Genomic DNA, 16,555 nt, shown 5'->3' with positions numbered 1-16,555 from the left:
AAAGTTCAGTAGAAAAACAAGGTATGCAAAGAAGTTTTCACAGAAAAGCAGCTCTAGTTGTCCTGTAAACATGGAAAAATGCTCAAATTCACTTGTAGTTAGGGAAATAAACATTAAAGTTATAAGGTAGTGATGAAATATCATTTTGTACATCAACTTGCAAAAATTAAAAAGAACATTTGTATTTCTTGACTTTTTGTATCTGCTTTGTGTAGCGTTTATGCTCTTATTATTGTCACTTTTTTTTTTAAAGATTTTATTTATTTATTCGACAGAGATAGAGACAGCCAGCGAGAGAGGGAACACAAGCAGGGGGAGTGGGAGAGGAAGAAGCAGGCTCATAGCGGAGGAGCCTGATGTGGGGCTCGATCCAGAACGCCAGGATCACGCCCTGAGCCGAAGGCAGATGCTTAACCGCTGTGCCACCCAGGCGCCCCTATTATTGTCACTTTTTGAAACTTTTGTCACCATGTTGTCTTTTAGTAGAATCCTCTTTTTTATTTAGTTCTGAGAGAGACAGTTTTGTGCTGCGAAGCCTGGGCTCTGTCTTTGATACTTACTGTGTGAACTTGCCCAGGGTCACAGAAGCACAGCATCATCAGCTGAATAGAAGAGGGTCGATTGACTCTGTCTTCCAGCTATGTAGTTTGTAAAATAGTTTTGCATGCTGCTTTTTAATGAACTTTTCTTCCTCAGGAGCGTTTCGATGAAGCAAATGCTGCATTGGATTCAGCATCAAGACTTACAGAACAGTTAGATTTAAAGGAAGAACAAATTGAAGAACTTAAAAAACAAAGTAGGTGTTTCTTTCTTTTCCATGTTTTTCCCTACAACACTAGTGTTGAATCAGATGTAGTCTTCTTCCATGCTGCCACGCAATTGAGTGAGACCAACTTCCACTGGGTGTGACTTCCATTTCCTTCTCCTGTGACCAGCTTGCTTCAATTTTAATATGGTCCTAGTGAAACCAGAGTTGAAAGTTGGCCCTGGCTGTCCAGTTAATTTTCCTGCCTGTGGAGGTAATCCAGTTGTGTTGGTTGTCACCTTGTTGACCATCAATGGGAAGTGATATTACTGACCTGACTTTTTATGGTTAGGACTTCTCTCTGATCATTCTGTGTTCATCCACGGGATGTATCAGGACAATATTCTCAAGAAAAAAAGTAACTTCTTGTGGAATGAATGTCTGGCTATAACTAGCTTGTTTTATGATTATAGATGGTGCTTTACATATAGGCACTCAGTATGCAATTGTGTGATGCTTTTAAGATATAAGCCTTGCCAATTCCCTAAGGTGAGTTCTATGCTTAGCGCTATCAGTTGGGCCTCAAGTAACCAGGTGGTTCATAATGTTTTGTTGAACAGCTGACTAAGATTGCATGTCTCTGTCTAATCTCTGATTTAAGTGTCCCTGAAGTTGAGCTATTCTAGAGCTGTTTTCAGTAGGTAATGATTTAAGGTGATTGTGGAACCTAGAAATGTACTACCTTTGGGTATCTGGGTTGGGCACAGTAAGCGCCAAGGCACGTAGTTAAAGAATTAAGAAGTACCACTTAACGTAAAATAGAAATTAGAAATAGGCAAAATTAAAAAAAATAGAAATAGGCAAAATTAGGAGGAGATGGCACAGCGGAGATGCTGTCAGATGACAAAGATGGTGACTTAGACACTAAGGAGGCAAACAAGCAGGAACCACGGAAGAAGCATGGGTACCAATGGACAAGCCAGGGGAAGTTGTCCTCAGTCTAACAGAAGATGGCAGATGAGAGACTTTCAGGACTACAAAAAACAGTAAGCTACATCATGTGAGGTAGGTGTCCTCAAGATTACTTGATTCGGAGCAAATTAACTGCCCTTACTTGGTAAGACTTGGCCAGCCTTGGAACCCTAAATCGCGTAGGGGGCCAGAAATGGGCAGCAAGGAAACAATTACATATTGAGTATCATGGGTGTTTTATGTAACATATACTGCATTATATTTCATCTTCTCTTATTTATTCTTCACAAGCAATTCTGGAGTAGGTGATATGAGTTTCATTTTATAAGTCAAAGAAACTGAGATTTGAACTCTGACCTTCTTACCCTTCACCAAAGCTCATGATGTTTCCATGTTACTTTATTTTGTCCTGTCAGGAAAATGGTTATTTATAGTCTGACTTGTATTTTGTTCTGTGTGTCTCCATCTCCTTTAAAAATAGGGCAGCATCCTTTGTATTATGCCCTAAATGTTGATACAGTTGCTCTTATGGGGAGGCAGTATTTGTTGGGAAAATGCCGGAGCAGCTATAGCATTATCTGCAGATATATGGCCAACGCAGAGTAGATACACTGGTTACCCAAGGAATTAGTCAGAGAATTGACAGCTTAAGGGGTAGCACTGCGCTAATGGAAGTGAAAAGGCAGTATTCTGAGCCAGCTCATTGGTCTGTGACAGCCCAGTGCTCTGTGGCATGCTGCTGTATAATGTTTAAGGCCACGTCCCTTCTTAGGTATCTGCCTGAGTCATTTCCAGTAGATGATGCTAAGATAAAAAATTCTGTGATTTAAATAGTTGGTAAATATCAGAGTCCCCGCACTACTTAGTACTTGTTCAGGCACTCATTTAAACCCCCAGGAGTAGAATATTTCAGATTTAGGTTATACCTCACAAGGCTTAGGTGGCTTAGGTCCCTACTGATGTAAAAAAATGACAATTACCATTCAGTGTAAATGTATAGAAACTTTGGACTCATTTTGTGGGTAAATATTAGCTGCAGGAAACTCTGATTGTGCTTACACAGTTGGTGTTTGAGACTACAGGCAAGAGGCTAGTGTTGTAACAACAGGAAGGGGAGTGAAGAGACCATTCTGTGGTGTCTTTAAGTCATTCACATTCTTGTCTCTTCTTACCGATGTTTTCTTTTATTACCTCAGTGCAATACTGCTTTTATGTCTATAAACACAAATGTCATTTGATTTTCTCAAAGCTGCAGTCTTGATTTGATAATACAAATAAACCTTGATTAGCTTGGTTGTTTCAAAGGAATCACTGTATATTTTCTTTCATAGATCATTAAGTACTTTAAATGTTGATTGATGTTGTAATACTGTACTTTATTTTTAACACAAAACTTGGCCAGACAGCGAAAATATTTGCCAGGAGAAACAATTTTGAAAAAGACAGATTGGCTTTTGTTGCAGGAAAGTACATAGAGACTTAAAGTGTAGAAACAAAGTATTGTTTTATTTCTAGGCATCTGTAGACTGATGATTAGTTGATATGCAGTTTCAACATTTAAACAATATTGGGAAACTCACTTTAAAAGTGGTATATTATTCAAAATGCTTGGTTTTGCTTTTGCTACCGGAGATGAGATGATTCATTCTGGTCAAACGTATGAAAAGGGAGTCATTGCATATAACACCAGCATTAAAGCAGTAGCTCATTGATGATTTCCCTCATTCTTAGAGTACACAATTGTGTATGTACGTGAAACTATAGTTCTAGGTTCAGGGTGTTTACAGACCTTGTAGGAAAAGTATGAAGATACCTTATCAGGCACTAAGTAATTAATGAGAACCGACCACTTGGCCTCATGCTAGATGTTGTGTGAGACTCTAGCTAGATAGGAAGTAACACATGGCGTAGATCCAGCATGGGTTCACAGTGTAAGACAGTGGCGCATAGCAGTGGCCATGAGACATGCATATTTACCTCTCCAAGAATCTCCTTGAGTGTCGGGCATTCCATGGAGGAAAGGAACTTGAGCAGAGCCCTAAACTAGTAGGAAGATTTCACCCCTAAAATGGAAGAACTTCTCTCTCCCTTCCCTGAATGATCCCCTTTCTCCATATAATAACAATAAAAAGGGAACCCTAAGATCCTGTAGGTGCTGTATTTTAATAGATAATGTGTCTAGCTTTCCTTCTTTCTAGAAATTATTCTTGGAACATTTTGCCGGAAAGCATTTTTGTTCAATATAGTTCCAAAGACTTCACACACCGTCCTGTATTACTGATTTTTCAAACTTAAGGTGCTAGTCCTATGTGAAGCAGATAGGAGGACGGAGTCTTTCACTATTTTGAATTGATTGGAGTTAGAATTTCTGTGGAATTGTCATACGTTGGAAAATACACACCTATGGAAACCTAGACTACAGCCAGACCATTAAAAGATGTGTCAGCTTGCTATATTTATGGCCAGGTTTGACATTTTACTTCTTTCACTTCTTGTTCTCTACCATTGTCCTTAAGATAAATTCCTCTTAAATGAAAATGGATAAAATTGAAATAGCACAAAATAGTTCTCGTTTTGATAATACACAAAAATAAGTTTTCATAAACAATACAAAATTAGATTCTAGGATTGAGAGTATCTTTTGATATGTCTGCCAGTATAGAGCTGCACCTTGAAGGGTCCCATAACTGATTTTTTGTTTTGTTTTGTTTTTTAAGACTATATTTTTAGAGGCGCCTGGGTGGCTCAGTCGTTAAAAGTGTCTGCCTTTGGCTCAGGGCGTGATCCCAGGGTCCTGGGATCGAGCCCCACATCAGGCTCCTCCGCTGGGAGTCGGCTTCTTCCTCTTCCACTCCCCCTGGCTGTCTCTCTCTGTCAAATAAATAAATAAAATCTTAAAAAAAAAAAAAAGACTATATTTTTAGAGCAGTTGTAGGTGTGTAATAAAGTTGAGAGGGAGGTACAGACATGTCCCATATAACCCCTTCCTCCTATTAACATCACTTACCAGAATGGTACTTTTTTTTTTTTTTTTAAACAAGGATGGACCTGCAGTGTGATACATCGTCATCATCCAAAGTGCACCGTTTACCTTAGCGTTTACTCTTGGTGTTATGTATTCTGTGGGTTTGGGCAAATGTGTAATGAAGTATTACAACATTATGGTGTCATACGGAGTATTTTCACTGCCCTAAAAATCCTCTGTGTTCCTTCTATTCATCTTTGCCCCACCCCCCTCCACCCTCACCTCTGGAAGCCACTGATCTTTTTTACCGTCGCCATAGTTTTGCCTTTTCCAGAACATCATAGAGTTGGAATCAGACAGTATGTAGCTTTTTCAAAGTACCTTCTTTCCCTTCATAATATGCATTTAAGGTTCTACCATGTCTTTTCATAGTTGATAGCTCATTTCTTTGTAGTGCTGAATAACATTCCATTATCTGGATGGACCACAGTTTATCCATTCATCTGCTGAAGGACTTCTCGGTTGCTCCGAGTTTGGCAGTTATGAATAAAGCTCCTGTAAACATCTATGTGCAGGTTTTTGTGTGGACATGAGTTTTCAACCCCTTGGTGTAAATACCAAGGAGTGCATTTGCTGGAACGTATGGTAGTTTCGTAAGAAAGTGCCATCCCACTTTGTATTCCCCATCAGCAAGGTATGAGAGTCCCTGTTGCTCGTCCTCGCCAGCATTTGCTGTTGCCAGAACTCCAGTGAGCCATTCTCATAGGTGTGTAGTGATAGCTTGTTTTAATTTGCATCTCCCTGATGACATATGGTGTGGAACATCTTTTTATATGCTTATTTGCCATCCGTATATCTTCTTTGGTGAGGTTAAGGTTTTAGGCCCATTTAAAAAAAAAAATTTTTAAAGAAGTTTTGGTGACTGCTTTTTAAAAAGTCTATTAAGTTGAGAATGGAAAATTTCCTTACAGTATTTTTGTGTTTGTTTTTTTGAAGAAAATCTAGAAGAGCGTATAAAATAAGCCCCAGTAAACCTAGCGTAATATGAAGCATAAAAATATGTTTTAAGACTACAAATATAAAAGAGGTTTAAAATGTTTTTCATGGAACTACCTTTACGGTGCTAGATGGTGTAGTTTTTATTTTAAATAAAGGCATTCCATTTTCCAGGACATGATTTATACAAGAAAACATATAATGTCCTGTTGAACATAGGCCAAATACATTCCCAGACGCTTTGTTACCCAAACCTTTTGAGGGATTTCTTTATAGATGTTTTTGGCAGAAGTGGTGATTTTAGAGGAAACATATAAGAAATACCAGATGCAGTTTTCTGAATTGCCATAAATGGTTAAAAAGTTATTTGTGATGATATAAACATCTGGGTATACTAGACAATGCCAGGACTTTAGTTAAGAAAAAAGTTTATATCAATTAGGTGAATAACTAAGCCCTTTTAAAGTTAATGATTATATTTTAAATGTGTGTTTTATTAATTCTTCTAAGTACAGAAGAAAAAATAAATTATGTGGAGATGGGAATGTTTTTAGTTAATATGTTTTGTGTATTTTCCCTCATATGGACAGAGTAATTCAGAACATAAATCATTTATTCTTTTTGTCCTGTGTTCTTTTCTTTCCAGATATTCTCCCTACCTAGAGAAAAATCCATCATTCTTTCATTTACTTATCAAAAATGCATTGTTTCCTGCCATGTACCCAGTGCTGAAATAGGCACTGGAGATACAGAGATAGGGGACCAATACTTTCAGGAGGTTTAGAGTCAGACAAGAAGGGGAAGATTACATGTAATCACATGCATGCAACCAGTTGTTTCAAAAGGAAAGAACAATTCATTGTATTTGGTGATGGTGATATGGAAGAGTAGAGAAGGCTAGTGAAAGATATACTTGACCTCACTTGAACGATGAATAGGTACAGCTAAGCAGGCAGGGAGTTGGGGAAGAGCATTCTAGATAGAGGGATGAATTCGTATGAATCTGTATGCAGCTTAATCTGGAAACGGGCTGAAGATCTGGTGGACCTGGTTGGTAGTGACCAAAGGGGAGGTGTTGGTGGAAGTGGGTTGTTATATGGAGAAATGAAACTATAAGTATGGATCACAAACACGAATTATAAATTGGAGCCCAAGAAATATTATAAAAGAACAAATAGGACCAAGTAGAGAGAGTGGTAAATTGCAGAGTTTCTTAGGGAGGCAGCACATTCTCGGCTCCACCCATCTGTTGCCATGCAGGCCTGTGGACCCACTGTTGCCAAATCTCCAGATCTTTCAAGAGACACTGGAAATGTAGACTTCTATGTGAAATATTCCAATTTTTTATGTGATACCAAATTTAAAACATGCTGTGTGGGCTGAAAAAACATTGCTTTGGGCCAGATTTAGTCTGTGCTGTTTGCAACAGGGAGCTTTCAGAAATGAGTTGAGGTTCAGTCATAAGCCTAGAAAGCCTTTTGTCATTATTTTCTATAGTGATGATGATATTCAGTAAGTGGCAAAATTATCCTAATGGCTTTACTTTTCTCTGACAAAATTGCAGCCGTTTCTTTTGGGATATGGCTGGTCTTTGTGAACCTTTTAAAATTAAATATGTAATTTTATTCAAAATATTCAGTCTTTTAAAAAAAATTTTAAAATTTTTGTTTCGATATGGAAAAATACAGTACAAATTATCTGAATTCATACCAAATGAGGGAGGAGGGTAGAGAGGGTAAATAAATTTAATCTGCTTACATTATTTATATAAGACCTGTTGGAAATGCACATGGTAACTCTAATTTTAATTGTACAAATAATCCAAGAGACCTCAATGTTGGTATTTTAATGGAGTCACAAATTCTGACCTAGTGAAATTGAAATTAATGAGCTTATATTAATAAAGTCTTTTCGTGTGAGTTCATTGCTAGGAAGTAGAATTTCAAAAATTACTTTTCATTCCTCAATTAATAATTATAGTTATGGAATGAGAAAGCCATCACCATACTCTAGACCTTGAAATTCTGTGATGTGGTTGAAAAGAATTGAGTTAAAAGACAAAGCAGATGTCAGTATGTCTTAACTTCACAGGTTAAATATAAGATGCCTTTAAAAAGAATTATTTGCTGTTTATAAAGAAACTGATCTTGTAGAAGTTGATATTCTGTGATAGAAAGATCATCTAATGTCTAGCCTTTGCTTTGATTATATTTAATGAAGAGGCTAAATTTCCTTATGTTGGATTTAATGTATTAAGATTCACATTTATTTAGGTAGCTAGTGCAAGTAAGACACTAGACCCAGTTTATTTACCAACATATCTATAAATGAAACCATCTTTCTAACATTTTTTCTTCCTTGGCTCCTTGGTTCGTAAAGAGGACAATACAAAATGGAGGCAAAATTATCAGTGTTAATGTTAACTAAAGTGATACGTGGTATTGGTTAGGGGTAGGTTAAAAGATGAATTCTTTAGTTATTTTAAGAAATCAGATGAGCGAGTACTAATGCTTAATTTAGCACTTCACTGTTTAGAAAAGTCACATTTAATCAGTAGATTCAAAATCCTTTGAGATTAAGCCTGCATATTTTACAAAATAGTCATCAGCGTCTGGCCTTGGTGAAAGGACTGTGATTCATATGCAGGTCTCCTGACCCTTAAGTCCTGTTCCAATCACCTTTCTTTTCTCTGTCAGGTGACTGTTAAATAAATCTGACTTGAGTCTTGTCCAAGGGAGCTAAATCATGCAACAGCCAGATGACTTTGTGAGGAGTGTGACTTAATTTTACGATGTGCTCTGAAGACAGTATTCTAGTGCAGTGTTACTAATCACAGATAAAATGTAAAGTTATGATGGACTTATTTGTTGTAGTCGGTACATTTTATGTTCAGTTTTTATTTTAAATCAAGTGGTAAGGGCCACGGTGTCCTCTCTAGGCATTATGGAGAAGAGGCTGTGATACGGCGGGTTTTAGGATGGCATGTATTTAGAGTAACTCTTACCCTAAACTAGACTAAATCTCAGTTGCTTTATTGCTCAGCTTTAAAGTGTATCCCCCTGCCTTTTATTTTCTTTTTTTAACTTCCCAAAGAATTATTTTGGCATGTTAGATTATTTCACAGGGATATTATATTTGGCTAAAAACCCATTTCTGAATAACCGTTATTTTGTCTGCCCATATAAATACAGTTCTGATTTCAAATTGTGGTTTGAATTAGTGTTCGGTTTTTGTGGAGAAATATTCAGAATCTCTGATGGGAGGAAAATAAGGGTGCCTAGAGAAAAAGAAGTCCATAGGGACCTTTGGAGTCAGTATTTGACTGACTTTTCTAAACCTTTCCTAGTTAATACCATTCTTCCAAGCCCCCCCTCCAAATTCTGAAGGTTTTTTCGTAGACTTTAATACCAGAATATGTTTAAACTACTACTTGAATTTGAAACAGCTCTGTGCATGCCTGAAGGATATGCAGAGTTATCAATTCTATGTCACATTAGTTTAGGACTAACTTGTATTCTGATGAGTTTAAGAAATTTTTACCCTATTATTTTGGCCATTAGGATGTTTTGACCCTACCTTTCAGAACAGAGACTTGAATCAAAATTATACTAATATTAATGAATTTCATCAAGAAAATATCTTTGACCTGAACTTAATTTTTATTTTTATTTTTTATGATTTTATTTATTTATTTGACAGAGAGCACAGGCGGGGGAGCGGGAGAGGGAGAAGCAGGCTCCCCACTGAGCAGGGAGCCCAATGCAGGGCTCAGGACTCGGGGGTTGTGCCCTAAGCCCAAGGCAGATGCTTAACTGACTGAGCCACCCAGATACCCTGAACTTTATTTTTTTTAAAGATTTATTTATTTTGTGAGAGAGAGGAGGAGGGGACAGGGAGAGAGGGAGACGGGTGGGGGGTGGGCAGAGGGAGAGAATTTCAAGCAGACTCCCTGCTGAGTGCAGAGCTGGATGCGGGACTCAGTCCCACAACCCCAGGATCATGACCTGAGCCGAAATGAAGAGTCAGACGCTTAACTGACCGAGCCACCCAGGCACCCCTTGACTTGAACTTTATTAAGAAGACAGATTTCTTGATCTGTTTTTTATAGAGCAAACTTAAATTTTTGTGATTTATTTTATTAAAATTTTAATAAGAGCAAAATAAAATCTTTGCTCTATGAATTTTACTCTGAAGATGTCTATCATTCAGTTTTATCTTTCTTTTCTTTTTTTTAGTAAACAACAATATACTGTAGTGGTTACATTCTGGTTATGCTCCAAAGCAGTGCTACCCAATAAAAATATAATGCAAGCCACATGTATAACTTACTAATGTTTAGTAGCCATGTTAGAAATAAAAAGATACATGGGAAGTTAATTTTAATGATATTTTATAAAGCTCAGTATATCCAGAATATTATTTTGATATATAATCAATATAAAAAATCATGAATTTTAGAAGAAAGTAGATGGAGGTCTGAGAGAAAGGGAAGATGGAGGTAAATTTGACCTCTGTTTCTCTACTACCTTTCCATAGTGGGGAGGATGAAACAGAAGACTGTGCCTATCCTTACTCTGGCTCTTATTGTAGCTCATGAGTGGGATGGTTAATTCAGAACATCGATAAGAGATGAATTTACTTGCTGTTTTTCCTCTGAATAGTTGAGAATTCTCTTTACATTCAGAATGTAGTAATAGGGAGGGCCCAAATAGCTCCATGTGTTCATAGTATATATGTGCACATTAAGAATCTAAAATGTCTTTTACTGACTCAGACTTTAATAGTAATCTTGTTCTCTCTCTCTCTCTTTTCTTTTAATGTCCAAGCTTAAATTCCTTACTGGAAAGACAGGAAAGGAAACGTTTGTAGTAGATTTTCCGAACACAAACCTTGCTTTTATAATATGGTTATGGCAACCATCTCTATTTTGGTAAAGTTAGCCTATTATGTGAATTACATTTTGCAATTTAGATTTTTGCAATTTAGAAGAACCACAAGCCATTGCAAACAGTTAAACTGGTCATTTTTTGTATACACATTTAGTACTTTAAATCAGAATATTGGGCATGGTGCAAGGCAGATTGAAAACATAAAGCAGATGGACCTGGCCTAATCTGTAGGGTTCAGAGAAAACTTGGAGGAAGTGACCTACGAACTTAGATGTGAAGGTGAATAGGAGTTAATAGGCGGTCCTGATGGAAAAGAGCTTTTCAGGTAGAAGAAAAAACATCTGTACAAGTCTTGTAGTAGGAATTGAGAGTCCAGAAATAAACCATACATTTCTGATCAGTTGGTTTTCGACAAGGTGCAAAAAAAATAGTTTTTTCAACAATGTATGGTGCTGAAACAAGTGGATATTTACATGCAGAAGAATGAGATTGATCCCTTGCCTCACACCAGGCGTGAAAATTAACTCAAAATGGAGCATAGACCTGCATTTTAGAGTTAAAATTATAAAACTCTTAGAAGGGTACACAAGAATAAATCTGTGTGATGTTGAATTAGGCATTGATTTCTTTGATGTGACTCTAAAAGCACAGGTAACAAAAGAAAAAGTTGGACTTCATCAAAATTAAAAACTCTTATACTTCAAAGGATAGCATCAAGAAAGCAAAATGACAACCCATGGAATGGGAGAAAATATTTGTGAGTTCTATATATGACAAGGGGACTTGTATCCAGCTGCCACCAGGAAAATGCAGCATAATTCAGAGTAGTTTTGTGGAAAGAGATCAGAGTCTAGTGTTTGGATTGGAGTGTTTCCTGATTTGAAAAGTAGAGCTCTGCTGCAGAGTCAATCTCTTCATTTCTTTCAGAACCAAACTTGTAATCGAGCTTGGATAAGCATCTCCTTCAGCTCAAATTATCCATTTCTGAGGTGACAGGTATTAAAGCTCTATGGGTCTGGCTGAGAGTTCCTTCGTCTGGGAATTGTTGGCCCCGTGGCACAGTCAGATTTATGAACAGGGTATCTCCTGTTGTAATTCTAGACTTTGCCTATAATACTGCTTGGATTCCAGCTGTTCTGTCAAGATTTTACAGATTTTGCTTCCTCTTTAAATAAAAATTATAAAATAACACAGTCCAGCATGCTTCTGAATTAGTCATATAAGCTATAGTTATCTTGATCAGTATGTTAGAACCAGTGATCTGAATTGGGTTTTGCATCCTATATACCTCAGAATACTTTGTCCTGTGAGCTACATCCCGAGCCATGCTCTTAGTTGTATTAAATACTCTTCTTAGCTCACCAAAAACCAGATTCCAGCCAGGAAAATGGAAAAAGGAAAATCTAAAATTGTCCTTTCCATTTCTCCCCCATTAAAGAGTGGCTCTGGAAATGTTTTATGCACGGAGGCAGTGGTGAAAATCTCTTTTTTGCTATTAGGTTTCTAAAGAGAATGAAAACCCTTTTTTGGTTTTTAAATTTTCTATTAAAGAATTGAATACTTTATTGGGGATAAACTGTGTGAATAAAGGCGTACTCTGGCTGCTAAGTAATTTCTATACTAGAAAGCCTAGTTCTTGAACCAAAGAAGAGATGGAAGTTATTGAATATTACTAATTAAAATTAGTGTATATATTCAGAATTTGCAGGAAAGATGTTGTAAATCTCATTATATATTCATCCAGGCTATTTTAATCAGTTAATGACCATCTTTATTCACATGTTTTAAAACAGATGAACTCCGACAAGAAATGCTGGATGATGTACAAAAGAAATTGATGAACTTAGTAAACAGCACAGAAGGAAAAGTGGACAAGTATGCTCTACCTTTTAACTTATATGTATTTTATGGATATAACCCTTACAGTAAAAACAGCTTCTACATGTAGATGTTTATATGTGATTAAGCTAAGCCTTTTCTTTCTTTTTTTTTTTTTTAAAGATTTGATTTATTTATTCAACAGAGATAGAGACAGCCAGCGAGAGAGGGAACAGAAGCAGGGGGATGGGAGAGGAAGAAGCAGGCTCATAGCGGAAGAGCCTGATGTGGGGCTCGATCCCATAACGCCAGGATCACGCCCTGAGCCGAAGGCAGACGCTTAACCGCTGTGCCACCCAGGCGCCCCAAGCTAAGCCTTTTCTTATATGGTGATGAGATGTAGGTCATTTTCATGAGGAGTCAGTAGAATAACTTCTCTTGGTTTTTAGATGAATTTTTCCCAGCTCAAATTCTTTTTCTTAAAACCATATGGAAGAGTTAAATCATCACCATAATAGGAAGTACTTAGAAAATAAAAACTTTTATTCTTAGCATTCTTTTTAGCGCTCTTTAGCTGTCCTTAAATGAACATACCTTGCTTAAATGTATTAGGTCTGAAACCTAGGTATGTATGTAGCATATCATTAATATTTTAAAGATTTGGATATTATTAACAAATTTTTAATAAATATGAGTGGGAAAGTGTAAGCATACCTGTGAAGCACGAGAGCTGTCCTCACCATTCGAGGTGGGGAGACAGACATCGGGAGTGTCTTAAGGCAGAAGCCAGACACATTGAGAGTCACTGAGCACTGTCTCATTTGATCGATTTGGTTGGAGAAAGTGATGGATAATAACCGATGTTTTAAAAGGTATGCATTTTTTAGATTGTTTGAAATGTCTTTGATTAGACTTGTCAAGTACTTGTTAAGTATTTCAAAATATTTCTTTAGTGTTTTTTTGTAACTTTTTAAAGTATAATTAACTATGTATATGTTTAGTGTTTATTGTGTGGGTACACTAAATATGGGGATAACTATTGAGGTAGCCTGAGCTGTTTCTGCCTTTATTTTCACAGAGTCCTAATGAGAAACCTCTTCATTGGACATTTCCACACGCCGAAACATCAGCGCCACGAGGTGCTACGATTAATGGGAAGCATCCTGGGTATCAAGAGGGAGGAAATGGAGCAGGTAACTAACTGAACGATGGGAAGCTGTTCTGAATATTTTTATAACTCAGATAGTGACATCATATAAAATTGTCGTCTTTTACTCTCTATTATACAGTTTTCCTTTTCTCAATAATGTGGAAATGGACCAGTTCATACTACAGTGAAGAGGTGGATTTGTTCAACTTGCATAATACTAGTTTTGTCACTTACAAGCCACCTCTCCTATCAAAATGCTGAAATTTTAGACATGACAGGCCTCAACTCTTGATTTGAGATAGTGCTTGGAATGACATTTTATTGTATTTGTAGCCTCTCTCAGTAAGAGACATTAAATAAGCATTGGACTTGAAAAGCACAGTGTGCTACCGTCTGAAATCAAGTAAAAATAGTTATTTTCTCTTTGCTTGTATTGATAATATTTTTCTGTTTTAAAATAATCTTTTAGTTGCTTCACGAAGATCAGGGTGGTGTTACCAGGTGGATGACTGGGTGGCTTGGAGGAGGATCAAAAAGTGTCCCCAACACGCCTCTGAGACCAAATCAACAGTCTGTGCTTAATAGTGTAAGAGCCAATTTTATTCTTGCTCTGAATAGGAGTGGTGAAATGCATCATGCTCATTTGCAAAAATCAGGTTTCTTTTTTAGGTTATTTTATTATACAGCCCTTTTATTTTGGAGTTGTGGAAACTGAGATCCAGAGAGGTGATTAGCTTAAGGATAATAATATTTTATTTATGTATGTATGTATGTATGTATTTTTAAAGATCTTATTTACTTATTTGACAGAGAGCACAAGCAAGGGGAGCGGCAGGCAGGTGTGGGCAGAGGGAGAGGGAGAAGCAGATTCCCTGCTGAGCAGGGAGCCCAATGTGGGACTTGATCCCAGGACTCTGGGATCACGACCTGAGCTGAAGGTAGACACTTAACCAACTGAGCCACCCAGGTGCCCCATTAAGCCAGTTTAAATAAATTTATTGCATATATGTTTTATTTTAGCTTTTTGATTATACGGTACTTTTGTTTTTCCAAGTATTAAGTATTTTTGTATTTGATCTTGCTGCTATAGGCACAGAGTCATTTGTCTTACTACTAAATTATGAGATTCTTAAAGACAGAGGCTTTATTTATGCATGGTTGTGTCTACCTTGTCATTGAGCACTTACTGAGTACCTGCTGTGTACCGACTATTCTCAACTTCGGGGATGCAGCAGCACACCAGAAGACAGAGTTCCTGCCCTCCACAAACTTACATCTTGGCAGGAGGAGGCAGTTAATAAACATGAAAACAGTGCCTGATAGTCTGAATGAACATTAATAAATTCAGTAGCTCGGGGCGCTTGGCTGGGCTCAGTTGGAAGAGCATGTGACTCTTGATCTCGGGGATCATGAGTTCAAGCCCCACATTGGGTGTAGAGACTGCTTAAATAAAAACTAAAAACCTAAAAATAAATTAATTGAGCAGCTCTATGAATTAGAATGTGGAGTTTGCCTCTTTATTTTACTTTGTTTTTAAGTAAAGAAGAAACTGAGGATAGGTAACAAAAATACCCTATTTTAAACCGAATGGCATGAAATTTATTTTAAAGGAAAGGTCTAGGGGTGCCTGGCTGGCTCAGTTGGTGGAGCAGGGGTTGTGGGTTCATGCCCCATGTTGGGTATAGAGATTACTTAAAAATAAAATGTTAAAAAAATAAAAATAAAGGAAAGGTTTACACTACATTATTTTAATCTGAAAGTATTACTGGTGAGCTTTTGCTGTACTCATTGATTAAATATGACTGTTTAATACTTGTTTTCTATATTGTGTTTTATGTCCATGTAAACAGTTACTAAAATGATTTAAGACTTGATGTCTTAAGTGCCATCAATGGCAAGAAATCTAAGTGTCATCGGGTAGCCAATTATTTTTATTTACTTATTTATTTATTTTAAAGATTTTATTTATTTGACAGAGACACAGCGAGAGAGGGAACACAAGCAGGGGGAGTGGGAGAGAGAGAAGCAGGCTTCCCGCCAAGCAGGGAGCCCACTGAGGGACTCGATCCCAGGACCCTGGGATCATGACCAAGCCGAAGGCAGATGCTTAATGACTGAGCCACGCAGGCGCCCCGATCGGGTAGCTAATTAAGACTAAGGTTTATGACAAATGTTGTCATCAAACATTATTAATTATATTGCTAAAGGTTTTATTTATTTATTTTTAATTTTTTTTAAGATTTTATTTATTTATTTGAGAGAGAGAGCACGAGAGGGGGAAGGGTCAGAGGGAGAAGCAGACTCCCTCCTGAGCAGGGAGCCTGATGTGGGACTTAATCCTGGGACTCCAGGATCATGACCTGAGCCAAAGGCAGTTGCTTAATCAACTGAGCCACCCAGGCGGCCTTGCTAAAGGTTTTAACTGATAAACATAACTAAAGCACTAGTAGTTTTAATGGTTCATAAAGCTTAGTTAATACAGAAATGAATTAAGAAGGCATGATTAGTTTTTGGTATTTAATTTGCACAGCTGGTACATTTTCTTGGTTGTAGTGAGTATAATTTAATGTCTGCCTTATATATAACCCAAATATTATTTTCTTAGTCTTTTTCAGAACTTTTTGTTAAATTTCTAGAAACAGAATCTCATCCATCTCTTCCACCACCAAAGCTTTCTGTTCATGATATGAAACCTCTGGATTCACCAGGAAGGAGAAAAGTAGTTACAAATGTACCAGAAAGTTTTAAAGGTAAAACCAGATATTTATTTTTTCTACAATTTAAAAAATTGAATGTTTAATTTATGATTATGTTTTACAGTGGTCTTAACTAAATTTTCAGTGTTTTTGAAAATGTGCGGTGACTTCTTCCAAAATTCCAATAAGCCATTAGATTTTGGCTTCATATGTCCTGTAGCGATCTGATATTTAATTAGCTTAGAATAACCTCAGCAATATGAAATATTTTTTCTTTGTATATTGGAATAATTCTTCTTTCTGCGTAAGCCAGTTTGAATTATT

General features: G+C 37.0%; 1 protein-coding gene across 2 annotated transcripts in view; it reads left to right on the top strand.

Moving 5' to 3' along the window:
* TRIP11 (thyroid hormone receptor interactor 11) overlaps positions 1-16,555 on the top strand; it is a 67,319-nt gene that overhangs the window by 44,860 nt on the left and 5,904 nt on the right. For both annotated transcript variants that reach the window (XM_019809649.2, XM_034641972.1), the window contains exons 16-20: positions 697-796; positions 12,361-12,442; positions 13,464-13,578; positions 14,005-14,121; positions 16,141-16,285. In XM_019809649.2, coding sequence (XP_019665208.1) covers positions 697-796; positions 12,361-12,442; positions 13,464-13,578; positions 14,005-14,121; positions 16,141-16,285 — 559 coding nt within the window. The remainder of the gene's footprint in view (positions 1-696; positions 797-12,360; positions 12,443-13,463; positions 13,579-14,004; positions 14,122-16,140; positions 16,286-16,555) is intronic.

The sequence above is a fragment of the Ailuropoda melanoleuca genome, chromosome 14 (genome assembly GCF_002007445.2).
Source record: "Ailuropoda melanoleuca isolate Jingjing chromosome 14, ASM200744v2, whole genome shotgun sequence".
NCBI classification, from domain to species: Eukaryota; Metazoa; Chordata; class Mammalia; order Carnivora; family Ursidae; genus Ailuropoda; species Ailuropoda melanoleuca.
Note: the sequence above shows the minus strand (reverse complement) of the source record. Positions and strands in the feature narration are given on the sequence as shown.